The sequence below is a fragment of the Carcharhinus amblyrhynchos genome, chromosome 7 (assembly GCF_965287045.1).
Source record: "Carcharhinus amblyrhynchos chromosome 7, sCarAmb.v2.hapA, whole genome shotgun sequence".
Taxonomy (NCBI): Eukaryota; Metazoa; Chordata; class Chondrichthyes; order Carcharhiniformes; family Carcharhinidae; genus Carcharhinus; species Carcharhinus amblyrhynchos.
In genome coordinates, this window is record NC_137330.1 from 108853815 (window position 1) to 108880045 (window position 26231).

Consider the following 26231-nt stretch of genomic DNA (forward strand, 5'->3'; position numbering starts at 1 on the left):
AATTGATATACTGCGGCCAGCTTGAAGGTGTGTCCCTCAAACTTAATCACCAAACGTGATTAGTTCGCCAAACGTGGCGTCATTGCACCTATACCAGCAACTGTGTAGTGAGGCTGCAGACAAGGAGGGGGGGGAGTGATTGCGCTAAACATTGCTGAGGTGAGTATTTGCTCACCTGCTGTTCATTCACTCCCCTGTAACTCAGTGTATGATTTCTCCCTTTCATTTGATAAAAGGTACTGAATTGAATTCATTTTTTTATCAAGCTGAAACTTAGGGATAGTTTGTTTTGTTTTACATGGGTACCGTTGGAGCAACACAAATATTGCAGCATGGAGGACAACTCCCTTAAATCAATGTGATTCAAAGCCTCAGCGATTGCTTTGTATTGTTACTATATAAATGTACTGTTGCTAGTAACCACTTCTCCGCGTTAGCACTCAGCAACGCACTCAAACCTCCACAGAACATGTTGCACATAAGCCCATCTTTTCTTAAAGTTTAGTTTATTTATTCGTGTCACAAGTAGGCTTACATTAACACTGCAATGAAGTTACTGTGATAAATTCCCTTAGTTGCCACACTCCAGCACCTGTTCAGGTGCACTGAGGGAGAATTTAACATGGCCAATGCACCTAACCAGCACATCTTTCAGACTGTGGGAGGAGACTGGGACACCGGGAGGAAACCCACACAGACACGAAGAGAATGTATAGACTCCAGGCAGACAGTGACCCAAGCAGGGAATCAAACCCGGATCCCTGGTGTTGTGCGGAGGGTGTGAAGAGTCTGCAGAAGGATCTAGATAGGCTGGGCGAATGGGCCAGGAAATGGCAAATGGAATTTAATGTTGGCAAGTGTGAGGTGGTCCACTTTGGTAGGAAGAATGGTAGGAAGGACTATTACTTACGGGGCGAAAAACTGCAGCAGGCGACTGTGCAGAGGGACCTCGGGGTCCTTGTGCATGAGTCGCAAAAACCCAGCTTGCAGGTGCAGCAGGTGGTCAGGAAGGCGAATGGGATGCTGGCCTTCATAGCGAGGGGGATTGAATATAAAAGTAGGGAGGTCTTGCTGCAGCTGTATAGGGCATTGGTGAGGCCGCAGCTGGAGTACTGTGTGCCGTTTTGGGCGCCGCACCTGCGCAAGGATATTTTGGCCCTGGAGGGAGTGCAGAGGAGGTTTACTAGGCTGATACCGGAGTTGAGGGGATTGAGCTATGAGGAGAGGCTGAATAAACTAGGCTTGTACTCGTTAGAGTTTAGAAGAATGAGGGGAGATCTCATTGAGACGTATAAGATGATGAATGGGATGGATAGGATAGAGGTGGAGAGACTCTTCCCGCTCAAAAAAGACAGTAGGACTAGGGGGCACAGCCTCAAGATAAAGGGGAGGCGGTTTAGAACGGAGTTGAGGAGGAACTTCTTCACTCAAAGGGTGGTGAATCTCTGGAATTCTCTGCCCGTTGAAGTGGTGGAGGCTGCCTCGCTAAATATTTTTAAGAAGCAGGTTGATGGGTTCTTGATAAGAGAGGGGATTAAGGGTTATGGGGAGAGGGCGGGAAAGTGGAACTGAGCCACAACAGATCAGCCATGATCTTATTGAATGGCGGGGCAGGCTCGAAGGGCTAGGTGGCCTACTCCTGCTCCTATTTCTTATGTTCTTATGTTCTTATGAAACAGCAGTGCTAACCATTGCACCACCATGCCCTTTCTTAGCTGCAAGTCCCCAATGCAATAGTCATTTTGGACTAAGTTTCTTATCTTGGTGGGCAGGATTTTACAGCCTCGCTCAGGCAAGGTGGTAGAGTTCCAGCCATTGTGTCAATTTGTTTGTGATTAGTTCAAAGTACACTTCAGGCACAGTGAGGAGGTTTTACACAGAACTTCAACACATTGCTTTTTTTTATTATCGAGCAATCAGTTTGAGGCACAACTCCCAGCATGATTTCACGTTCAAGGAATGTGGAGCAAATGGCCTGACCAACTACATGAATACTGAGGCCAATTCCCTTCACCACCCAGTGACTCAGAGCATTTATGAGCACAAGGAAAATGGTTGATTTTGATTTTTCGATGTGGGGCAATTGAGAACAAGAGGTACAGGCCGAGAGGCAGTAGATTTAGAACTGAGACAAGGAGGAACTGTTACTCACAGAGGGTGGTGAGTTTGTGGAACTTGCTGTCCCATAGCACAGTGGAGTCTGAATCACTGAATGGTTTCAATAGGGAGATACATACATTTCTGATTTTTAAAAAGGAATAAAGGGATATGGGGAATGGGGTGGGGAGGTGGATTTGAGACCAGGGAGAGATCAGCCATGATCTGATTGAATGGCGAAGCAAGCCTGAAGGATTGAATTTGCCTACTTCTGCTCCTGGTTCCTATGTTCCTAATATGGAGGTGGCACGGTGGCACAGTGTTTAGCACTGCTGCCTCACAGCACCAGGGACCCAAGTTCAATTCCAATTTTGGGTGGACTATCCATGTGGAGTTTGCACGTTCTCCCCATGTCTATGTGGGTTTCCTCCAGGTGGTCCGGTTTCCTCCCACAGTCCAAAGATATGCGGGTTAGGTGGACTGGCCATGGTAAATTGCTCCTTAGTGTCCCAAGATGTGTAGGTTAGATGGGTAAGCCATGGGAAATGTGCGGAGTTATGGGGATTTGGCAGAGGCGAGGGCCTGAGTAAGATGCTCTGTCAGAATCGGTCCAGACACAATGGGCTGAATGGTCTCCTTCTGCACTGTAGGGACTCTATGAATCTACAAATATCTGATTCAATAAGGTCAGATACATGAAAGTTATTAATAAGCTTGTCTACCATTTTCAGATAAAACATACTTTACAGAAAGGATGCCATCCAATTACCAAGATTTTAACACTTGTATGTCTTCCTTTTAATCAGACAATAATACATCGGCATAGATTAATGCTAAACTAAAAGTGGGGAGCAGTCAAGTGAAGTTCAGAAATCTAAAAACAAAACTCAAAAGGCTCTTGATACGAATGCTTGAAGCATTCACAACAAGATAGACGAAGTAACAGTGTAAATAGCGATAAGTTGTTTCGACCTAACCATCACCACGGAGTCATGGTTACAATGTGACCAAGCTTGGGAAAACAATAGTCCTAATTACGTAATGGTTTAAAAGGACAGACGGAAAGGAAAAGAAGATGGGGGTAGCCCTCATGGTAAAGAATGTCACTAGGAGAGGAGTGGGAGAGGGAGGTCCAGAAGCAGCATCAATCCTGGTGGAGAAGAGGAATAGAAATATTCAGAAAATGCTGGTGGTGGCAATTTGTAGGTCCCCCAAGATTTAGAGAGGGCATTAAGCAAGAAATAATTGCAGCTTGCAGCAGCCACAATGGCGAGAGGGACACTTTTACCTTCAAAGAGCTGAACAAAGAGCTAGGGTAGCATGGTGGCACAATGGTTAGCACTGCTGCCTCACAGCTGCTAGGGACCCGGGTTCGATTCCTGGCTTGGGTCACTGTCTGTGCAGAGTTTGCACATTCTCCCCGTGTCTGTGTGAGTTTCTCTGAGTGCTCCAGTTTCTTCACACAGTCTGAAAGACGTGCTGGTTAGGTATGTTGACGAAACAAGTGCCGGAATGTGGCGAATAAGGGAATTTCACAGTAGCTTCATTGCAGTGTTAATGCAACTTGTGACTAATAAATAAACTTTACTTAAATCAAATGGGCAATGTAATTTGGAAGATTAATTTGTCCAATGATTTTATAACAGTTTTCTGAGCAATATGTCATAAAACCAACTGGTGATTATTTTAGATCCAGTATTGTACAATGAGGTAGGTTTAAAGTCTCAAAGTAAAAGATCCTCTGGGAAAGAGTGATCATAATAAAATTATATGCCATATTAAGTCTAAAAGTGACATTCTTAATTTTCAAACAAGAATGTTGAATGTAGGCCAAGTGGTCACATGATGGCTACTTAGAGGGTCACGTGTTGGGAGCGTGGGATTTCTCCCCAGAGCATGGGCATGTAAGATCCACTGAGCTAGTGAATAAAATATTGTCTGTTCCAAGTGCTTTGTTGCCAGTCTTTATGAACCCAACACTTCTACATGGCATCAGAAATGTGGTACAAATTCAAAAACTTAAAACTTTGCTCCATCGACCCACTCATGTTTGACAAAGATATTGCAGGCAGTTGGAAAAAGTTTGAGAAGGACTGATGCATTTATTGTGGTGGTGCATTATCTGACAAATCAAAAGAGGTACAAGCTTATACCTTACCAAACTTAGTGGGCCCTGAGGCCATCAAGAAATTTGAATCTTTTATCTTTCAAATGGAGGAAGAAAAAGAGGACCCCAAAATAATTCTAAACAAGTTTGAAAACATTTGCTTTCCAGTGAAGAACATAATACTTGGCAGGCATGCATTTCACTCAACAAACCAAAAGTCAAAAAAAATGCAATTCTATAGGGAATTCTTGAAAATCTTAGCAAAGGAATATGTATTTGGCACCTTACCGATGAATTAGTCAGGGATTGAATAGTCCACGGGTTCCACAGTAATCTTGTCCACAAGCTGTGAGAAACGATTTATTACTAAAAACAGCCATGAGAACGTACAGTCTGAAAAAAAAGCAAAGGTCATAAGCATGAAGTATATTTCCTTTATACTATAAAGTTTTTAAAGTTTATTTGCTGGCGTCACAAGTAGGCTTACATTAATGCTGCAATTAAGTTACTGTGAAAATCCCCTAGTCACCATAATCCGCTGCCTGTTTGCGTGCATAGAGGGAGAATTTAGCATGGATAATGCACCTAACCAGCATGTCTTTAGGACTGTGGAAGGAAACCGGAGCACCTGGAGGAAACCCACACAGACACGGGGAGAACATGCAGACTCCACACAGACAATGACCCAAGCTGGGAATCAAACCCGGGTCCCTGGCACTGTGGGGCAGCATTGCTAAACACTGTGCCACTGTGTCTCCCCTATCATGGCTAAGCCTCCCACGTCTCCCTATCTCCATGACATTTTTTAGACCAATACATTGAGGAACCAACCAGAGAACAGGCTATGCTTGACTGGGTTCTGTGCAATGAGGAAGGATTAATTAACAATCTTGTTGCATGGGGTCCCTTGGGGAAAAGTGATCATAATATGATAGAATTCTTCATTAAAGTGGAGAGTGAGGTAGCCGAATCTGAAACTAGGGTTTTTAATCTAAATAAAGGGAACTATGAGGATATGTGGCATGAAATGGCAAGGATGGATTGGGGAACCTTACTAAAGGTGTTGATGGTGGATAGGCAATGGTTCATATTAAAAGAACATATGCATGAATTACAACAATTATTCATTCCTGTTTGACATAAAAATAAGAGGAAAGGTGGCTCTACCATTGTTTACAAAAGAAAATTAGAGATAATATTAAATCTAAAGGGTTTTAACATAAAATATAAAATTGCCAGAAAAAGGGGCAATCCTGAGGATTTGGAGCATATTAGAATTCAGCGAAGAAGGACAAAAAAAATTTGATTGAGAAGGGAAATACAGAATGAGGGTAAAATTGCAGGTAGCATAGAAACTGACTGTAAAAGCTCCTGTAAATACGTAAAGAGAAAGAGATTGGGAAAAACAAGTCTTAAATGCCCTTACAGTCAGAGCTGGGGAAATTAAAATGAGGAACAAAGAAATGGCAGAGGAATTGAACACTTACTTTTGTTCTGTCTTCACAAAGGAGGACACAAATAATCCCCCAGAAATTTTAGGGACCCACAGGTCTAGTGAAAGGGTGGAATTGAAGGAAATCAGGATTAGTAAGAAAATGGTGCTGGGGAAATGATGCTGGTTTGAAGGCTGATAAATCACCAGAGCCTGATGATCCACATCCCAGAGTATGAAAGGATGGGAAGAAGTGGCCCTGGAAATATTGGATGCATTGTTGGTCACGGCTATACTCCTTATACACCTATGACTGTATGGCCAAATTCCCCTCCAACTCAATTTTCAAGTTTGCTGACAACACCACCTTAGTGGGTCGGATCTCAAACAATGACGAGACAGAGTACAGGAAAGAGATAGAGAATCTGGTGAACTGGTGCGGCAACAATAATCTCTTCCTCAATGTCAATAAAATGGAGGAGATTGTCATTGACTTCAGGAAGCATAAGTGAGAACATGCCCCCGTCTACATCAATGGGGATGAAGTAGAAAAGGTCAAGAGCTTCAAGTTTTTAGGTGTCCAGATCACCAACAACCTGTCCTTGTGCCCCCATGACGACACTATAGTTTAAGAAAGCCCATCAATGCCTCTACTTTCTCAGAAGGCTAAGGAAATTTGGCATATCAGCTACGACTCTCACCAACTTCTACTGATGCACCATAGAAAGCATTCTTTCTGATTGTATCGCAGCTTGGTATGGCTCCTGCTCTGCCCAGGACCACAAAAAACTACAAAAGGTCATGAATATAGCCCAAACCATCATGTAAACCAGCCTCCCACCCATTGACATTATCAACACTTCCCACTGCCTCTGCAAAGCAGCCGGCATAATTAAGGCCCCCGCATAACCTGGACATTCTCTCTTCCACCTTCTTACTTTGCGAAAAAGATACAAAAGTCTGAGGTCACGTATCAAGACTCAAGAACACCTTCTTCCCTGCTGCTGCCATCAGGTTTTTGAATGGACTTACCTTGCATTAAGTTCATCTTTCTCTACACCCTAACTGCGACTGTAACACAATATTCTGCACTCTCTCGTTTCCTTCTCTATGAATGGTAAGTTTTCTCTGTATAGTGCGCAAGAAACAATACTTTTCACTATATGCTAATCCATGTGACAATAAATCAAATCAAATCAAATCATATTCCAAAATTCTATAGACTTTGGAACAGTTCCTATGGATTGAAGGGTGGTAAATGTAACTGCACTATTTAATAAGGGAGAGAGAGGAAAAAGAGGAATTATAGATGAGTTAGCCTGGCGTCAGTCGAGAGGAAGATGCTGGAGCTTGTTATTATAAAAGATGGGATAACAGAACATTTGGAAAGCTTTAACAGGATTTGACGAGCCAACATGGGTTCATGAAAGGCAAATCATGATTAGCTAATCTACTGGAGTTTTTTAAGGATGTAGCTAATAGAATAGATAAGGGGGAACAAGTGGAAGTGGTGCATTTGTGCTTTCAGAAGGCTTTTGACAAGGTGCCTCATAAGAGATTAGTGGGCAAAATGCACATGGGATGGGGGGCAATGTATAGACATGCATTGAGAATTGGTTGACAGACAGGAAACAGAGAATGGGAATAAGGAGTCTATTTCTGAGTAGAAGGCAGTGAGTAGTGGGGTATCGCAGGGATCAGCCCTTGGTCCTTGATGAGGGAAACAAATGTTAATACTTCCAAGTTTGATTTAGACAAGTTAAGTGAGTGGGCAAACATGTAGCAGACACAGTAAAATGTGAAATTTTACACTTTAATGTGAAAAACAGAAAGGCAGAGTATTTTGTACATAGTGATATATCGACAAATGTGATGTACAGAGAAATCGGTGCGTCCTTATACACCAGTCAATGAAAGTGAATAGGGAATGCAGCAAGCAACAGGGAAGGCAAGTGGTGTGTTGATCTTCATTGTAAAAGGATTTGAGTTTAGAAGTAGAGATGTCTTTCTGCAGTTATACAGGCCCTTGGTGAGACCATACCTGATTGCTAACCCTTCCACAAACATTCACTCTTTCCACCACCAACACACAGTGGAAATCATGTGTACCATCTACTAGATACACTGCAGGAATTCACCAAGATTACTTAGGCATCACCTTCCAAATCCACAACCACTACCACCTAGAAGGACAAAGGCCAATGTTTGGGAACATCACCACCTGGAAGTTCCCTCCCAAGTTACTCACCATCCTGATTTGGAAATATATTCCCTGTTTCTTCACCATTGCTGGGTGTAAATCCTGAACCTCCCTCCTTAACAGCACCATGGGTCTACCTACAGCAGTTCAAGATGGCAGCTCACCACCACCTTCTCAAGGACAACTAGGAATGGTCAATAAATGCTGGCCCTGCCAACGACACCCACATCCCATAAATTAATTTTTTTAAAAATGGTTGAAGGGTGCTGAGTAGAAAGATGTGAATGAGAGAGCTGTGGGAGGAGTTAGGAACCTAAGACTTGGTACCTTAAATCACATTATTTCTCATGCAGCACAGCCCTGGGACTCCAGCACAGCAAGAAGTCTCACAACGCCAGGTTAAAGTCCAACAGGTCTATTTGGTAGCAAAAGCCACTAGCTTTTGGAGCGCTGGCTGGCCCTTCATCAGGTGAGCAGGAGTTCTAATCACAAACAGGACCTATAAAGACACAAACTCAATTTACAAAATGATCATTTGGAATGCGAGTCTTTACGACTTATTAACATAGAACATAGAACATTACAGCGCAGTACAGGCCCTTCGGCCCTCGATGTCTTAATTAAGAATTAAGTCTTAAAGGTACAAATAATGTGAGTCCACATCATGACTGCAGCACACTCATAGGGGTGAGCAGCTTTCCGTCAGTGAACCAATGTGAACTCCACTCATTGACTTGACATAACTATGAGCATCCATTTGCTCATGGTGAATGAATGGAATCTATTTGATCACTGATGAATTGTATTAATTGTTGACCCGTGACTTCCCTTCATTGATGGGATGGCAAGCTTAAAGGATGTTGTAAACCCACCTTAGCCAGGTGCTTGGGAATAGCCACTCGGTCTATAATTTGTCAAGGAAAAAGAATGATGTGGAGATGCCGGCATTGGACTGGGGTGAGCAGAGTGAGAAGTCTCACAACACCAGGTTAAAGCCCAACAGATTTATTTGAAATCACAAGCTTTCAGAGCGCTGCTCCTTCCTCAGGTGAGTGGAGGTTAGTTCACAAACACGGCAAAGCAAGAAGAAGATCTAGCCCCGTTGTTTTTAGCTGATAATGCATGTTGTAAAGGCAATGGTTTCTCTATATCTTCCATCTCGTGTTTACCCACGTGTCGAACAATAATTGGTCAACATAACTGCCTGTCGATTTATGACTGAGACAGCCTGAATAAAGCTCTAGTCATTTGTTCAGTCAAGGCCATAAAAACCTTGGGGATTCCACCTTATCTCCCCAGACTGCCAGGGAAGACATCATCTTACAATTCTCACGAGTAATGACTCACACAGATAAAATTAATGTTAATTATGTGTCATTATAAAACATAAAACATTACAACTGTTGAGTTCTGGGTTTTATTATTGGCCTTTCTGATACATCTATTGATTAATGGCTTATTCTTGTCTCACCATTAAAGCTCTTTATTTGACTGATCTGGCTGGTTGGTTTAGCTTTTAGAATACCATCTAACTTCGTTCAAAATGGCTTCTTATCTTAATGTTAACACAAAATTGTGAAAATTATCTTTCATTACAATGAAAATAAATTAATCTGAACATGGTTGGGTTACACGAAAACTATTGATTTTGGAACGACCAACAGAAGTTCTAAACATCGCATTCTTTTCCTCTCCTGTAATAAAATAGGGGGGATAGAGAAAGAAAGATTAATAGGACAGAGGCCACAGAATGAAGAATTATTGCTTCACATGAGTCCAGAGTCCAGGATCAAAGTCCAGTGCTGCATTCTTTCACATAGGAACGAGAAGCAGGAGGAGGCCATTCAGTCCTTCGAGCCTGTTCCCCCATTCATTATGATCATCCAAATCAATAGACTTCCCTCCATGTCCTTCGATTCCCTTTGCTTTAAGAGCTGCATCCAATTCCTTCCCGAAAACATAAACAGCAGAATTTTCCCATTCTGCCGTCACGGGAATCGCAGTGGGCAGGAAGCGGACCATGCAAAGCTCCATTGACCACGGGCAGGTTTTGGAGTGATCGCAGCTGGAAAATCCCGCCCCAAAGTCTTGGTCTCGACTACTTTCAGTAGTAGTGAATTCCATACACTTACCACTTTCTGGGTGAAGAAATTTCTCCTCATCTCAATCCTAAATTGTTTATCCCATATCCTCAGACCGTGACCCCTAGTTCTGGACACCCCTGCCATCAGGAACATCCTTCTTGCATCTATCCTGTCTAGTCCTGTTAGAATTTTACTGATTCCTATGAGATCCCCCCCCTCATTCTTCTAAATTCCAGCAAATACAATCTTGACTGACTCAATCTCTCCTCATACAGATTAAAGAAGTCTTGCCATCCCAGGAATCAGTCTGGGAAGCTTTCACTACATTCCCTTTCTGGCACGGTGGTTCAGTGGTTAGCACTGCTGCCTCACAGTGCCAGGGACTCAGTTTCAATTCCTGGCTTGGCTCACAGTCTGCGTGGAATCTCAGACACGTTCTCCCTGTGTCTGCATGGGTTTCCTCTGGGTGCTCCGGTCTCCTCCCACAGTCCAAAAGACGTGCTGGTTAGGTGCATTGGCCATGCTAAATTCTCCCTCAGTGTACCTGAACAGTTGCTGGAGTGTGGCGACTTGGGGATTTTCACAGTAACTTCATTGCATTGTTAATGGAAGCCTACTTGTGACATTAATAAATAAACTTTAAGCTTCCATTGCAAGAACATCCTTCCTCAGATCAGGAGACCAAAACTGCACACAATATTCCAGGTGTGGTTGTACTAAGGTAAAAGGCACGTTGACCCTGATTGCAGGGGGATTGGGGTATAAGAATAGGGAAGTTTTGCTATAATTAGACTGTCTATCCCCACCAAACATTGTGCTTTTAAACGTCAATCTGCCTTAAAACCAGGTTTGCAATATTTCTTCAGCAGCTTATCTGGGAGAAAAATAGTGTACCCGAACAAGCACCAGAGTGTGGCGACTAGAGGATTTTCACAGTAACTTCACTGCAGTGTTAATGTAAGCCTACTTATGACACTAATAAATAAACTTCAAAACTTTGATATATCTGAGTTGGTGTTAGAGACAGAGCGAGCAGAATTCCCCCAAATTATTTCTGTGTCACAACGGCGAGAATAATGGACTGGTCCAGTTTGATCTGGGTGGCACGGTGACACAGTGGTCAGCGCTGCAGCCACACAGTGCCGAGTTCAATTTCCGGCTTGTGTCACTGTCTGCGTGGAGTTTGCACATTCTCCCTGTGCCTGCATGGGTTTCCTCCGGGCGCTCCGGGTCCAAAAATGTGGTTGATTGGCCATGCTAAATTGGCCCTTAGTGTCAGGGGGATTGGCAGGTTAAATGTATGGGGTTAGGGGAATAGGGTCTAGGTAAGATTGTGCTCGGTACAGACTCGATGGGCTGAATGGTCTCCTCCTGTACTGTAGGGATTCTATGATGAATCTATAATCTTTCAGCCGCGCTCAAGATCACAATTCTCCATCTCTCAGTCACTTAGTTGGAAAGTTGGGAGTTTTGCGCTGGTACTGGGGGGGTATTGAGGGTGGAGGGGGTGAGGGAGGGGGGGGTAACACCTGAACTGGCCAGTGAACCCGGGGGAGCTTCAAAGTGTTTGGGCACCGTTTCACAAGGGCATCCCAGTCTCACAGTGCACAGGGAGACCCCCTACCTCACCACACAGACATTGGGAACCCCTGCCCCTTATTGGCAGTATTTTGTCCCACCCCCTCCCCGACAGAGGCCGCTGGCATCAGGGCCCGCCCGAAGGGCCCTCCTTGCCCGACTCCCTAATGCCTCCCCCCACCATCAGGATCCCCTGACCTGCCCACCCACCAAGACCAACTTCACCATCCACCCAGCAGACCCCCCAACTCCCACAGCGCACCCCCCCCGTCACCACAGCCGCCACTCAGGCCCCATCCCCTTGACATGCCCCTGGCACACTGCAGGGGAACAAATGCCACTGCTGGCTGGTGGCCACTGCTGAGAACTGCCAGTGACCCAACTGAGCCTCTCCAGGTAGGCACCGTCCAATGGACACCAGTTGTCATGTCCCCAACCACTCAGGGGTGTCAGTGGCCTCTGAGTCCCCTGATGTGACCATCGTGCCAAGTCTTTAATTTGATTTGACTTGCTTTATCATCATCACATGTATTCATATACAGTGAAAAGTATTGTTTCTTGCACACTATACAGAGCATACTATTCATAGAAAAGGAAAGGATGAATGTAGTGTTACAGTCATAACTAGGGTGTAGAGAGAGATCGACTTAATGCAAAGTAAGTCCATTCAAAAGTCAGATGACAGAAGGGAAGAAGCTGTTCTTGAGTCGGTTGGTACATAATCTCAGTCTATTGTATCCTTTTTACGACGGCAGAAGGTGGAAGAGAGAATGCCCAGGGTGTGTGGGGTCCTGCTGCGCTGAGGCAGTGAGAAGTGTAGGCAGAGTCAATGGATGGGAAGCTAGTTTGCGTGATGGATTGAGGCTTTGTTCACAAACCTTTTGTAGTTCCTTGCGGTCTTGGACAGAGCAGGAGCCATACCAAGGTGTGATACAACCAGAAAGAATGCTTTCTGTGGTGCACCTGTAAAAGTCTCCGCTGCTGGAGCCCAGTAGTGATTCTCACCACTGTCACGCTCGAAGGCTGGAGAATGCCATGCATTGGGATTTGAACAGCCTGTGAATATTTATTTTCAATATGCTTTAAAAAATACTAATAAATATGCTAATTGTGCCCTTTCTGGACACGATCTGGTTTGCCCCTATAGAAAGGGGCCATAAACTGTTTGGCTCCAGGCGTGAAACAAATTCTTAGCCCCATGCGCGATTCTCTGGGATCAGCACAATCTGCTCACAGTGTGGCCAGGTGGCACTGCCTGGGCATCTGATAATATTGTGGTGCAGAGACGGGGTGACACTGCAGGGGGACGGGGGTGGGGGAGGCTAGGGGTACAGAGGAAGGATAGCTTACTCCATTTGCAGCTGGTAAATCAGAGCAGATTGTGGGATAAAGGGGATGTGCGATGTGGGAAGGAGGATTAGGTTTGAGGATACCATCGTCATTGCTGGTTTCAATTTCACCAGCATCAACAACCGGCATCCCAATAATGGCCAACACTGCCTCCTCAATGAGGGTTAGGTCTGCAGGTACACTCGCCATCACTCAACACCGTGTTATCTTGTTAATTAATTGAAGTTAATTTTAATGCTATGACTCATTGTAGAGACTTTGCTAATTACAGTCCAATAACAAGATAACATGATGTCAGGATTGTTACACCTACCAACAATCGATCAGGGCTCATGTCTGAATGTTTTTTGCTCCACCGCACCCCTTACACACTTAGCAGCGCTGGAAGCCTCACCCCCACAGCTCTCAGGTTACACATAGCGGCAGCTATTCAACTATGACAGTGATAACACAGTGTCCTGACACACTTTTCTCTTTCTTTCAAGACAAGGTGGTCCACAGTTAGAGCAGGAGTTAGCTGAGGAGAATCATAGAATCCTACAGTGCAGAAAGAGGTCATTTGGCCCATCGAGTCTGCACCGACCACAATCCATCCCAAGGCCCTATGCCCATAACCCCGTGCATTTACCCTAGCTAGTCCCCCTAATAGTAAGGGTTAATTTAGCATGGCCAATCAACCTAACCCACACATCTTTGGACTGTGGAAGGAAGCCAGAGCATCTGGGGGAAACCCATATAGACATGGGGAGAAGGTGTAAACTCCACACAGTGACCCAAGGCCAGAATTGAACCCGGGTACCTGGCGCCGTGAGGTAGCAGTGTTAACTACTGTGTCATTGTGTCACCACTGTGGTATTCTCATTGGACTTGTAATCTAGAAACTCAGGGGAGCTGGGATCGAAACCCGCTGTGGCAGATAATGAAATTCGAGATCTGGATGAAAGATTGTTGTAAAAACCTGTCAGTTCAGAAATCTGTCATCCTTATCCGGTCTGGGCTACATGTGATTCCAGATCTACAGCAATGTGGCTGACTCTACAAATGCCCTCTGATTGCCCAGCAAGCCACTCAGTTGAGGGGCATAGTTAAGGTAGATAGTCAACACCTTTTCCCAAAGGTAAGGAAATCTAAAACTAGAGGACAGTGTTTTAAGATGAGAGGGGAGAGATCCAAAATTTTTTCACACAGAGGGTAGTGAGTGTCCCTCTGGACACTTTTGCATCTCTCCTCTCTCACCTTAAAGTGGTTGACTCTCAACTGTCGTCCAAGGGAAACATAAGAACATAAGAACATAAGAAATAGGAGCAGGAGTAGGCCATCTAGCCCTTCGAGCCTGCCCCGCCATTCAATAAGATCATGGCTGATCTGTTGTGGCTCAGTTCCACTTTCCCGCCCTCTCCCCATAACCCTTAATCCCCTCTCTTATCAAGAACCCATCAACCCGCTTCTTAAAAATATTTAGCGAGGCAGCCTCCACCACTTCAACGGGCAGAGAATTCCAGAGATTCACCACCCTTTGAGTGAAGAAGTTCCTCCTCAACTCCGTTCTAAACCGCCCCCCCTTTATCTTGAGGCTGTGCCCCCTAGTCCTACTGTCTTTTTTGAGCGGGAAGAGTCTCTCCACCTCTATCCTATCCATCCCATTCATCATCTTATACGTCTCAATGAGATCTCCCCTCATTCTTCTAAACTCTAACGAGTACAAGCCTAGTTTATTCAGCCTCTCCTCATAGCTCAATCCCCTCAACTCCGGTATCAGCCTAGTAAACCTCCTCTGCACTCCCTCCAGGGCCAAAATATCCTTGCGCAGGTGCGGCGCCCAAAACTGCACACAGTACTCCAGCTGCGGCCTCACCAATGCCCTATACAGCTGCAGCAAGACCTCCCTACTTTTATATTCAATCCCCCTCGCTATGAAGGCCAGCATCCCATTCGCCTTCCTGACCACCTGCTGCACCTGCAAGCTGGGTTTTTGCGACTCATGCACAAGGACTCCGAGGTCCCTCTGCACCGTTAGTTTAACGTCTGTGGTAGGTAAAATGTTAGAATCCGTCATTAAGGAGGAAATTGCGAGGCATCTTGAAGGGAATTGCTTGATAGGGCAGACGCAACACGGTTTCATTAAAGGGAAGTCGTGTCTGACAAATTTACTGGAGTTCTATGAGGATGTGTCTAGGGCAGTGGATAGAGGGAGAGCCGGTGGATGTGGTCTTTCTGGATTTTCAGAAGGCGTTTGACAAGGTACCTCACAAGAGGTTATTGCAGAAGGTCAGGGGACATGGAGTTGGGGGTAGGGTGTTAGCGTGGATAGAGGATTGGTTGTCAAATAGGAGGCAGAGAGTGGGGGTCAATGGGTGCTATTCGGATTGGCGGTTGGTGACTAGTGGGGTGCCCCAGGGGTCGGTGCTGGGGCCTCAGCTATTTACCATTTATATAGATGATCTGGAGGAGGGAACCGAGTGCAGGGTGTCGAAATTTGCTGATGACACCAAGATTGGGGGAAAGGCAAATTGTGCGGAGGGTGTGGAGAGTCTGCAGAAGGATCTAGATAGGCTGGGCGAATGGGCCAGGAAATGGCAAATGGAATTTAATGTTGGCAAGTGTGAGGTGGTCCACTTTGGTAGGAAGAATGGTAGGAAGGACTATTACTTACGTGGCGAAACTAGGGATGGACAATAAATGCACATTGTCAGCGACACCCATTGTCAAATGCATTTTTTAAAAAATCATTTGAGTTAAAACTATACTTTTTAAATGAAAAATATTGGTGCCAGTCAACATAGTATTTTAAACCATGTGGTATTTCGAATCGTTGCTCGCATGTGGCTAGAATTTCATTATGCAACAGTTTAATTATTTAATTCAAGCCAATTAGCAACATGAATTACAGAAATTGCCTACAAGGCATTGAACAAAAATCAGTAAGTGTAATTAAGAGTCAGAACAGTCATAATGTAACTGAATAGCACGATAAGCTCAGGGGGCTGAATGGCCTACTCTTGCTCTTGTATCAATGAATATGAAGTATATCTTTTACACTTTCTTCTCCTCGCTCCTACCCGCAATGCTAAATTTTTCAAAGGATCTTTGTGGCTTTTCTGGCCTCTTAGCAGAACTCAGAAAATTCTTATAAAGGGAATGACACCTGATCAGTTGTTTATTTCCTTTATATTGTTAGCATTCAATTGTGCCTCTAGTTTCACTCAGCAGTATCTGATACTTATACATACAATCCCGCCATTGTTTTACACTTTACAGTGGAATATTTACTTTTGAGGCTACTTTTCCAACGTTCCGATTTGGGCGGCACAGGGGCACAGTGGTTAGCACTGCTGCCTCACAGTGTCAGGGACTTGGCTTCAATTCCTGGCTCGGGTCACTGTCTGTGCAGAGTCTGCACATCCCCCCAGTGTCTGTGTGGGTTTCCTCCCACAGTCTGAATGATGCGCTGGCTAGGTGCATTGCCATGCTAAATTCTCCCTCAGTGAACCCGAATGGTGTGGCAATCAGCGGTTTTTCACAGTAACTTCATTGCAGTGTTAATATAAGCCCACTTGTGACACTAATAAATAAACTTTACTTTCATTAATTCATTTAGATTTCAGCTTAGCCTATATTCTCCTATTTATAAAAATAACAAGATTTTCTGACTATATATAGAAACATTGAAACTAGGGGGATGAGTAGGCCATTCGGCCCTTCGAGCCTGCTCTGCCGTTCATCTTGATCGTAGCTAATCATCAAATTCAATATCCTGATCCCTCCCTTCCCCCCAATATCCCTTGATCCCTTTAGCCCCAAAATCTATATCTAATTTCTTCTTAAAAGCAGACAACATTTTGGCCACAGCTACTTTCCACGCATTCATCACCCTCTGGGTGAACAAATTTCTCCTCACCTCAACACTAAAAGGTTTATCCCTTATCCCCAAACCATGACCCCTAGTTCTGGACTCCCCCACCACTGGGAGCGTTCTTTCTGAATCTACCCTGCCTAATCCTGTTAGAATTTTATAAATTTCTATGAGATCCCCTCTCACTCTCACTTAAATAATCTTATTTTCCCTCCTCATTACTTAGTTCCATCGATCAGCACATCACATTCTCCATTTCTGAAACCTTTCTTGATACCCGAGATTGAGCACATTCTTACAGCAGCTACCAAGTTATCTGAAGTGCTTGATTTATGTAACCAGATTAAACCCAATGTTCAAGTCTATTGTTATGAAATATGGAGTTAGAACATAGAACATTCCAGCGCAGTACAGGCCCTTTGGCCCTCAATGTTGCACCGACCTGTGAAACCAATCTAAAGCCCATCTGACCTACACTATTCCAATATCATCCATATGTTTATCCAATGACCAGGGTTGTTAGGACATGGAATGTATCTGCCAGAAAGGGTGGTGGGGATAGAATCCATCTTACATTTCAGATCTGAAATTAAAAATTCAAATATTGAGGAACAGGATGATTCATGCCACACAAATGCCAGACAATGACCACCGCCAATAAAAGACACTCTAACCACCACTCCTTGACATTCAGTGATGTTACCATCATTGAGTCCCCCACTGTCAACATTCTTGGGGTTACCATTGACCAGAAACTCAACTGCACTCACCACATAAACACAGCAGCTACAACAACAGGTCAAAGGCTAGGAATACTGTGTAACTCACCTCCTGAACCCCAAAGCCTGTCCATCATCTACAAGGCACAAGTCAGGACTGTGATGGAATACCCCCCACTTGCCTGGGTGAGTGCAGTTCCAACAACACTCAAGAAGCTTGAGCCCATCCAGGACAAAGCAGCCCACTTGATTGACACCACATCCACAAACATTCACTCCCTCTACCACTGACACTCTGTGGCACAGTGATTAGCACTGCTGCCTCACAGTGCCAGGGAGCTGGATTCGATTCTTGGCTTGGGTCACTGTCTGTGTGGAGTCTGCATGTTCTCCCTGTGTCTGTGTGGGTTTACTCCGGGTGCTCCAGTTTCCTCTCACAGTCCAAAAGACGTGCTAGTTAGGTGCATTGGCCAGGCTAATTTCTCCCTCAGTGTACCCAAACAGGTGGTGGAGTGTGGTGACTAAGGGATTTTCACAGTAATCTCATTGCAGTGTTAATGTAAACCTACTTGTGACTAATATATAAACTAAAAACTAACAAAACTAGCAGTGGTGTGTGCTAGCTACAAGATGCACTGCAGTAATTCACCAAAGATCTTTAGACTGTGCCTTCCAAACCCACGACCCCTTCCATCTAGAAAGACAAGGGCAGCAGATACATAGGAACACCACCCCCTGCAGGTTCCCCTCCAAGCCACTCACCGTCCTGACTTGGAAATATATATCATCGTTCCTTCCCAGTCGCTGGGTCAAAATCCTGGAATTCCCTCCCTAACGGTATTGTGGATCAACCCACAGCACTTGGACTGCAGCGATTCAAGAAGGCAGCTCACCACCACCTTCTCAAGGGCCAACAGGAATGGGCAATAAATGTTGGCCTAGCCAGTGAATGAATTGAAAAAAGACAGTTCGCTCTGACAGTTGTGCAATTAGTGACTTCCTTCAGTGCTGTAAAATTTTACAATTCCTACATTCCCACATGAAAATTAGATATGATCTCAAGATTTCTGCTACTGCTACTTACAAACACATTGAATAAGGAAGAAATTCTTGAATTGTCACTGCTATAGATTGAATAAGATTCTTATTGTTTCTCTTTTTGCAACTGTTCTTTCCTGAAACAGGACACTGTTGCCAGAGGCTTATAGCTTGAGGGACAGCATTCCACACCAAGCATCGCTGACTAGGAGTCTATCCTGTTCTTTACGGCCTGCCGTAGGCAGGTTGGGAGTATTTGCAGACTGATACTAAACCTGTTTGGCCACGCTATGAAAACATCTTCCTTGGCCATCAAGTCCGGGGGTGGGACTCGAACCTGGAGCTTCTCAGTCGAGGCAGAGACACTACCCACTGTGTCACAAGACCTCCGTATTAAATAAAGGAATACACCTAAATTTCTCACCAAGCATCATGGTTCGGGCAGCACGGTGGCACAGTGGTTAGCACTGCTGCCTCACAGTGCCAGGGACCCAGGTTCGATTCCGGCCCCAGGTCACTGTCTGTGTGAAGTCAGTGTGGGTTTCTTCCAGTTTCTTCTCACGCTCCAAAGAATTATGGGTTAGGATAATTAGGGGAGATTTAGAAACATAGAGACTAGGAGTAGAACATAGAACATTACAGCGCAGTACAGGCCCTTCGGCCCTCGATGTTGCGCCGACCAGTGGAACAAATCTAATGACCCTCTAACCTAAACTATTCCAATATTATCCATATGCTTATCCACTGACCATTTGAATGCCCTTAAAGTTGGCGAGTCCACAACTGCTGCAGGCAGGGCATTCCGCACCCTTATTACCCTAGTGGGTAGTAACTGAGTGGGAGCAGGTTACTCGATCCTTCCAGCTTACTCTGCCGTTCAATATGATCAGAGGGAGCAAACCTATTTCCTGGGTACAAATAGCTCACACACATTCACACACTCTTAGTCTATCAAAAAAGCTACAGCAAAGTGTTTGGCAAAAGATTTTTTCCATATTTTATTATTTTCCTATTAAACAATAAAAACCACAAATAAAATTGCTTTGGACATACATTCGCCAAGGCGTCAAAAGTTAGAAAATTTGAGATAAAGTCAAACAATCCTCCAGCCAAAATGCGAAAGTACAAATCTGTCACAACGTGGCAAAATAATGAATTGTTGAGAATCAATTATACAAAACAAAAAATTTGATTTTCAAGTTATTTTTTTTGAAAAAAAATCAGCTAGTACAACAGGGTTATTATAAAAGCAAGGTAAGAGTTCGGAGTATGTGGTCAGATGTTTTAAGTGTAAAGAATCTGCTGGGTTAATACCACAAAGAATTTGGATGGGGAGAATTCAACGTATCATTGATTTTCCATCCATTTCAATTAATAAGCAGACGACCAGACAGGCAACTTTCAACCTGTTTTGTTTTTATTTCCCTCCCAGATTACTGCCTCCAAACACAGGAAAATCGACCCCAAATGTTCTCAATTAGGCAACGCTCTAGAACTCTCCGCCCAACTAAACCTCATGCACAGAAAAATACAAGTCTTTCAAACGTCACAAAGCCTGCTGGAGGGTCCTCGAGCTTGCAAATGAGCAAGTGTGAGATAAACAAGATATCCATAGGATATGGAGCGTCGGAACAAAAGTAGCCTATTCCCCTCCTTCGCCAATCAAACAGACAATCTGTACATGCATCTTAAATCCATCAACCTGGTTCGGTTTCGTAATTTAATAAGGCCCTTGTCAAACAAAAATCTAACATACACGGTTCGAAATTTTAGTTGCTTTTTTTTAGTGAAGGTGTTTCAGAGTTCCATTTTCATTTGGAATTTTCAATATTCCCAACCATTACATATAAAATACATACCATACCCTATTATTTACACCGTGTACATTCCTCGTTTTATATGTATATATATATACAAGCTGCAAGTGACGTTGCAGTGAGAATGATGTATAACAGTGTTACGGAAAAGAACAGTCAGCGAGTTCAGGAAGGATGAAATAGCTTTGGGTAAAATGTTGACATCTGCAACTTGCTCTGGTGTTCATGAGGAGGACTTCCATCGCAATATTGACAATATCGCATGAATTGTGTAAAGTAAAGTGGCCAAGAAGGCAAACACCTGAAATAGCAAGAGACAAGAATGGTTAATACAAAACAAATACTTTATGGCCTCACCCAAACCTGAAACATTGATCATAGAATCCCTACGGTGCAAAAGGAGGCCATTCAGCCCATCGAGTCTGCACTGACCACAATTCCACCAGGCCCTATCCCCATAACCCCACACTTTCACCCCTGACACTTTAACATGGGGCAATATAACATGATCAACCAACCTAACCTGCATATCTTTGGACTGTGGGAGGAAGCTGGAGTATTTGGCCCATTGAGTCTGCACTGACCACAATCCCACCTAGGCCTCATTTCCATAACTCCACATATTTACCCTGCTAACCCCCCTGACACTAAGGGGCAATTTGACATGGCCAACCAACCTAACCTGCACATCTTTGGACTGTGGGAGAAAATCAGGAACACCCGGAGGAAATCCACGCAGACATGGAGACGACGTGCAAACTCTACACAAACAGTGACCTGCAGCCAGGATTGAACTTAGTTCCCTAGCACTTTGAGGTGGCAGTGCTAACCACTGCACCACCATGCTGCCCTTTCAGAAGTGAGTTTTGATCTACGTTCCATTCATCATCTGAAACCATTCTTTCTACTCAACAATGGCATCATGTGGATCAGGTGTTTACCTTGTGCGTAACTAAGCCTGACAGATATGGCTAGAATTGAACTTGTTCAAGTCAGCTGATCAAACTTAGGACATTAGGGCATGGGGAGGTGATGGCCTAGTGGTATTATTACTCAACTCTTGATTCAGAAACTCAGCTAATGCTCTGGGGACCCCGGGTTCGAATTCCGCCATCGCAGATGATGGAATTCAAATCCAATAAAAAACAATCTGGAATTAAGAATTTACTGATGATCATAAAACCGCGGCAGATAGCACAGTGGTTAGCACTGCAGCTTCACAGCTCCCGGGACCCGGGTTCAATTCCCAGCTTGGGTCACCGTCTGTGTGGAGTTTGCATGTTCTCCTCGTGTCTGCGTGGGTTTCCTCCGGGTGTTCCGGTTTCTTCAAAAATCCAAAGATGTGTGGGTTAGGTTGATTGGCTATGCTAAATTGACCATAGATGCATAGGTTAGCGAGGCTTAGTGGGTAAAATATGTATGGATTGGGGGGAGGGCCTGGGTGGGATTGTGGTCAGTGCAGACTCGATAGGCTGAAGGGCCTCTTTCTGTGCTGTAGGGTTTCTATGATTCTGTGATGATTCTGTGATAAAATCATTGCCGATTGTCAGAAAAACACATCTGATTCACCAATATCCTTTAGGGAAGGAAATCTGCCAACCTTACCCGGCCTGGCCTGCATGTGACCCCAGAGCCACAGCAATGTGGTTAACTCTCAGCTGCTCTCCAAGGGCAACCAGGGATGGGCAATAAATGCTGGCCAGCCAGCGATGCCCATGTCCCACGAATGAATGTAAAGGAAAGTAGATGAGGTTCTGTAATTGCTACCCCAAAGGTTAAAAAACTCTTATCCAGGATTCCAGCTCTGATTCACTCAGTGATCACCCTGCTGTATGGAAAGCAATGGCAGCAGGAGGAAGGAATTGTATCAGTTCTGATGCCCTCAGCACCATCATCATTGCCACTCCCATACCTGGACCATGAACATAACATGGAACAGATAGGAAAGAAAACATTTTCACTGTCATATTAAAGAAATTTCTGGAAGACCATAAGGTGTGGAGCAGAAGTAGGCCATTCAGCCCATTAAGTCTGCTCCGCCATTCAATAAGATCATGATTGACCTCACTTTCCTACATTATTCCCATAGCCCTTGATTCCCTTAAAAAGTCTGTCTTTCTCAGTGTTGAATATACTTAACAACCCAGCTTCCACAGCTCTTTGCAGTAAGAAATTCCACAGATTCACTACCCTCTGAGAGAGGAAATTCCTCCTCATCTCTGTCTGAAATGGGCAACCCCTTACTCTGAGATTATGCCCTCTGGTCTGAGACTCCCCCAGTAAGAAGTCTCACAACACCAGGTTAAAATCCAACAAGTTTATCTGATAGTAAACCCACTAGCTTTCGGGATTTGCCCCTTCGTCAGGTGAGTGGAGAGTTCTGGTCGCAAAAACTTGGTGCCTGTGTCAAACTGCGCGATCTTTTTGGATATCCTATCAAAATCCTATCAAATAATTGGGCGGCAGGGTAGCACACTGGTTAGCACTGCTGCTTCACAGCTCCAGGGACCTAGGTTTGATTCCTGATTTGGGTCACTGTCTGTGTAGACTTTGCACATTCTCCTCGTGTCTGCGTGGGTTTCCTCCGGGTGCTCTGGTTTCCTCCCACAGTCCAAAGATGTGAGGGTTAGGTTGAGTGGCTATGCTAAATTGACCATAGATGCATAGGTTAGAGAGGATTAGTGGGTAAAATATGTACGGATTGGGGGTAGAGTCTGGGTGGGATTGTGGTCGGTGCAGACGCAATGGGCTGAAGGGCCTCTTTCTGTACTGTAGGGATTCTATCTATGAAAATAAACTTGTTGGACTTTAACCTGGTGTTGTGAGACTTCTTACTGTGTTTACCCCAGTCCAACACCGGCATCTCCACATCATGACTACCATCGACACTGCAAATTGCCAGCTCCAAGTATAGAGGATCTCCAAGAAGGTTGCGCATATCGACACAGACATCAAGTTTTTGTGACTAGAACTCTCCACTCACCTGACGAAGGGGCAAACCCTGAAAGCTAGTGGGTTTACTATCAAATAAACTTGTTGGACTTTTACGTGGCCTTCTGATACTCTCTCACAGGGGAAACAACCTCTCAGCATCGACCCTGTCAATCCTGCTGAGAACCCTATATGTTTCAATCAGGTCACCTCTCATTCTTCTAAATGCCAATGAATACAGGCCCAACCTATTCAATATCTCCTCATAAGAAAATCCCTCCATACCCGGGAATCAACCTCATGAACATTCTCTGGGTTGCCTGCATTGGCAGCATATATCTTTCCTTAGATACAGAGACCTTGTTCAGTGTTTAAGTCTAACTAGTGCCTTGCACTGTTTTAACAAGACTTCCCTATTTTTATACCTAATTCCCTTTCAAATGAAGACCAACATTCCATTTTCCTTTCCAATTACCTGCTGAACTTCCATGCTCGTGTTTTATCCAGATCCCACTGTGTTGCAACTTTCTGCAGTTTTTCTCCATTTAAATTATACTCCGTTCCTTTATCCTTTCTACCAAACTGCATAACTTCACATTTTAACATTTGTCAGGGTGAAAAAGATTCAAAAAGACGAAGTGCTGGAAAATCTCAGCGGGTCTGACAGCATCTGTGGGGAGAGAATAGAGCCAATGTTTCACGTCAGGATTAGGGTCATCCAGACTCAAAACATTGGCTCTATTCTCTTCCGACAGATGCTGTCCAACCTGCTGAGAATTTTCAGCATTTTTCTGTTTTTGTTTTAGATTCTACCATCCAAAGTATTTTGCTTTTATCTTATTGAACAAGATTCTCACTGGGGAAGAGAAACTATTTATATTTGGGCCGTGTACGGTGGAATCTTCCCAATTCTGCGACGGTCTTTCATTAAGAGTTTATTTATTAGCATCGCAAGTAGGCTTACATTAACACTGCAATGAAATTACTGTGAAAATCCCCTAGTCACCACACTCTGGCGCCTATTCGGGTACACTGAGGGAGAATTTAGCATGGCCAATGCACCTAACCATTATATCTTTTGGACTGCGGAAGGAAACCGGAACACCTGGAGGAAACCCATGCAGACACGGGTAGAATGTCAGGCTTCACACAGACTGTGACCCAAGCTGGGAATCGAACCCGGGTCCCTGACGCTGTGAGGCAGCAGTGCTAACCATCATGCCACTCCCCCGCTTTCCTCGCAACCCAAAAGTTTGTTTAGAAGTGGGAATGGGAGCAGAGTTGGGGACTGGGGATTCAGGTCAGTGAACCAACATGTTCCCACTTCCAGAGGACAGATGGCTAACACAAATAGCTAACCGCTCAGCAGCAGCAGCTAACTAATAATTAACTATTTGGATGCTAAGGGGAGGGGAAGACTTATGGGGGCAGAACACTTGCACAGTGGTTAGCACTGCTGCCTCTCAGTGCCAGGACCCAGGTTCGATTCCTGGCTTGGATGACTGTGCAGAGTCTACACATTCTCCCCATGTCTGCGTGGGTTTCCTCCGGGTGCTCCAGTTTGCTCCCATAGTCCGAAAGACATGCTGGTTAGGTGCATTGGCCGTGTTAAATTCTCCCTCAGTGTACCCGAACAGGTGCCAGGGTGTGGTGACTAAGGGATTTTCACAGGAACTGCACTGCAGTGTGAATGTAAGCCTATTTGTGACACAAATAGATAAACTTTAAAACTTATTTGTATTCTCATGAGGTTGGACCTGTATCCTATTGTGTGCTGAGGCCCAGGCTAGGAGCAGGAACAAATCCATAGGGGTTTCTTCTCTCTCCCTCTAACCAGTTTTGGCCCTCAATATTGTTAAGTTGGATGCGCACCTTCATACAGAGACACCCTTGTACTGTCCTTGCTACCTGAGCAGAGCCCACCACTCCCAATGGGCCCTCCAATTATCCAAAGCTGCAGGCCCTCTGACCACACCCACAGCCACAGGTACCACCTTTAATCGGATAATCCTCCTTGGAGGTAGCCTCTTACGATTGAGCAGGTAGGCAGAACTCATCGACCACCTGCCCTCAATAGGAAATATTTGTCGAAAGGCAGTAGGGTCCTGCCCACAGGTATCAGCGGCAAACATTCTGGGCAGGCAGTGGCATAGTGGCATTGTCACTGGACTAGTCATCCAGGGTAATGTCCATAGATCTCTGAAGGCAGAAGGGCATGTTAGTCAAGTGGTGGATAAGGCATATGGCACATTCGCCTTTATCAATTGAGGCATAGATTAGAAAAGCAGGAGAGTCGTGTTGGAGTTGTATAGAACTGTGGTGAAGTCACAGCTGGAGGACTGTGTGCAGTTCTGGTCGCCACATTATCGGAAGGATGTGATTGCACTGGAGGGGGTACAGTGGAGATTCACCAGGATGCTGCTTGAGATGGAACGTTTAAGTTATGAAGAGAGGTGGGTAGGCTTGGGTTATTTTCGTTGGAGTAGAGAACACTGAGGGGATGACCTGTTTGAGGTGTACAAGATTATGAGAGACATGGACAGAGTGGATAAGGAGAAGTTGTTCCCCTTAATTGAAGGGTCAGTCATGAGGGGACACAGGTTCAAGGTGAGGGGCAGGAGGTATATGGCAGATGCGAGGAAAAGCTTTTCTACCCAGAGGGTGTTGACGGTCTGCCTGGGAGGGTGGTGGAGATGGGTAAAAAGTACCTGGATGAGCACTTGGCACGTCATAACGTTCAGGACAATGGGCCAAGTGCTGGCAAATGGGATTGGGTAGGAAGCTCAGGTGTTTCTCATGTATCAGTATGGATTCGATGGGCCAAAGGGCCTATTCTGTACTGCATGACTCTGTAATCCTGTGAATCCTCTGAGGAACCAGGTTCGAATCCCACCACGACAAATGGTGAAATTTGAATTCAAGAAAAATCTGGAATTAAGAATCCAATGATGACCATGAAACCACTGAGGATTGTCGTAAGTGCCAGCCCAGCCAGCAATGCCCACGTCTCTTGAACGAATTTTTA

At 44.7% G+C, this 26231-nt stretch overlaps 1 protein-coding gene across 1 annotated transcript in view; it reads right to left on the reverse strand.

Moving 5' to 3' along the window:
- Window positions 1-19853: 19853 nt before the first annotated feature.
- LOC145345192 (myelin and lymphocyte protein-like) overlaps window positions 19854-26231 on the reverse strand; it is a 29629-nt gene continuing 23251 nt past the window's right edge. The window contains exon 4 of the mRNA XM_080192929.1: window positions 19854-20576. Coding sequence (XP_080049055.1) covers window positions 20499-20576 — 78 coding nt within the window. The 3' untranslated portion in view covers window positions 19854-20498. The remainder of the gene's footprint in view (window positions 20577-26231) is intronic.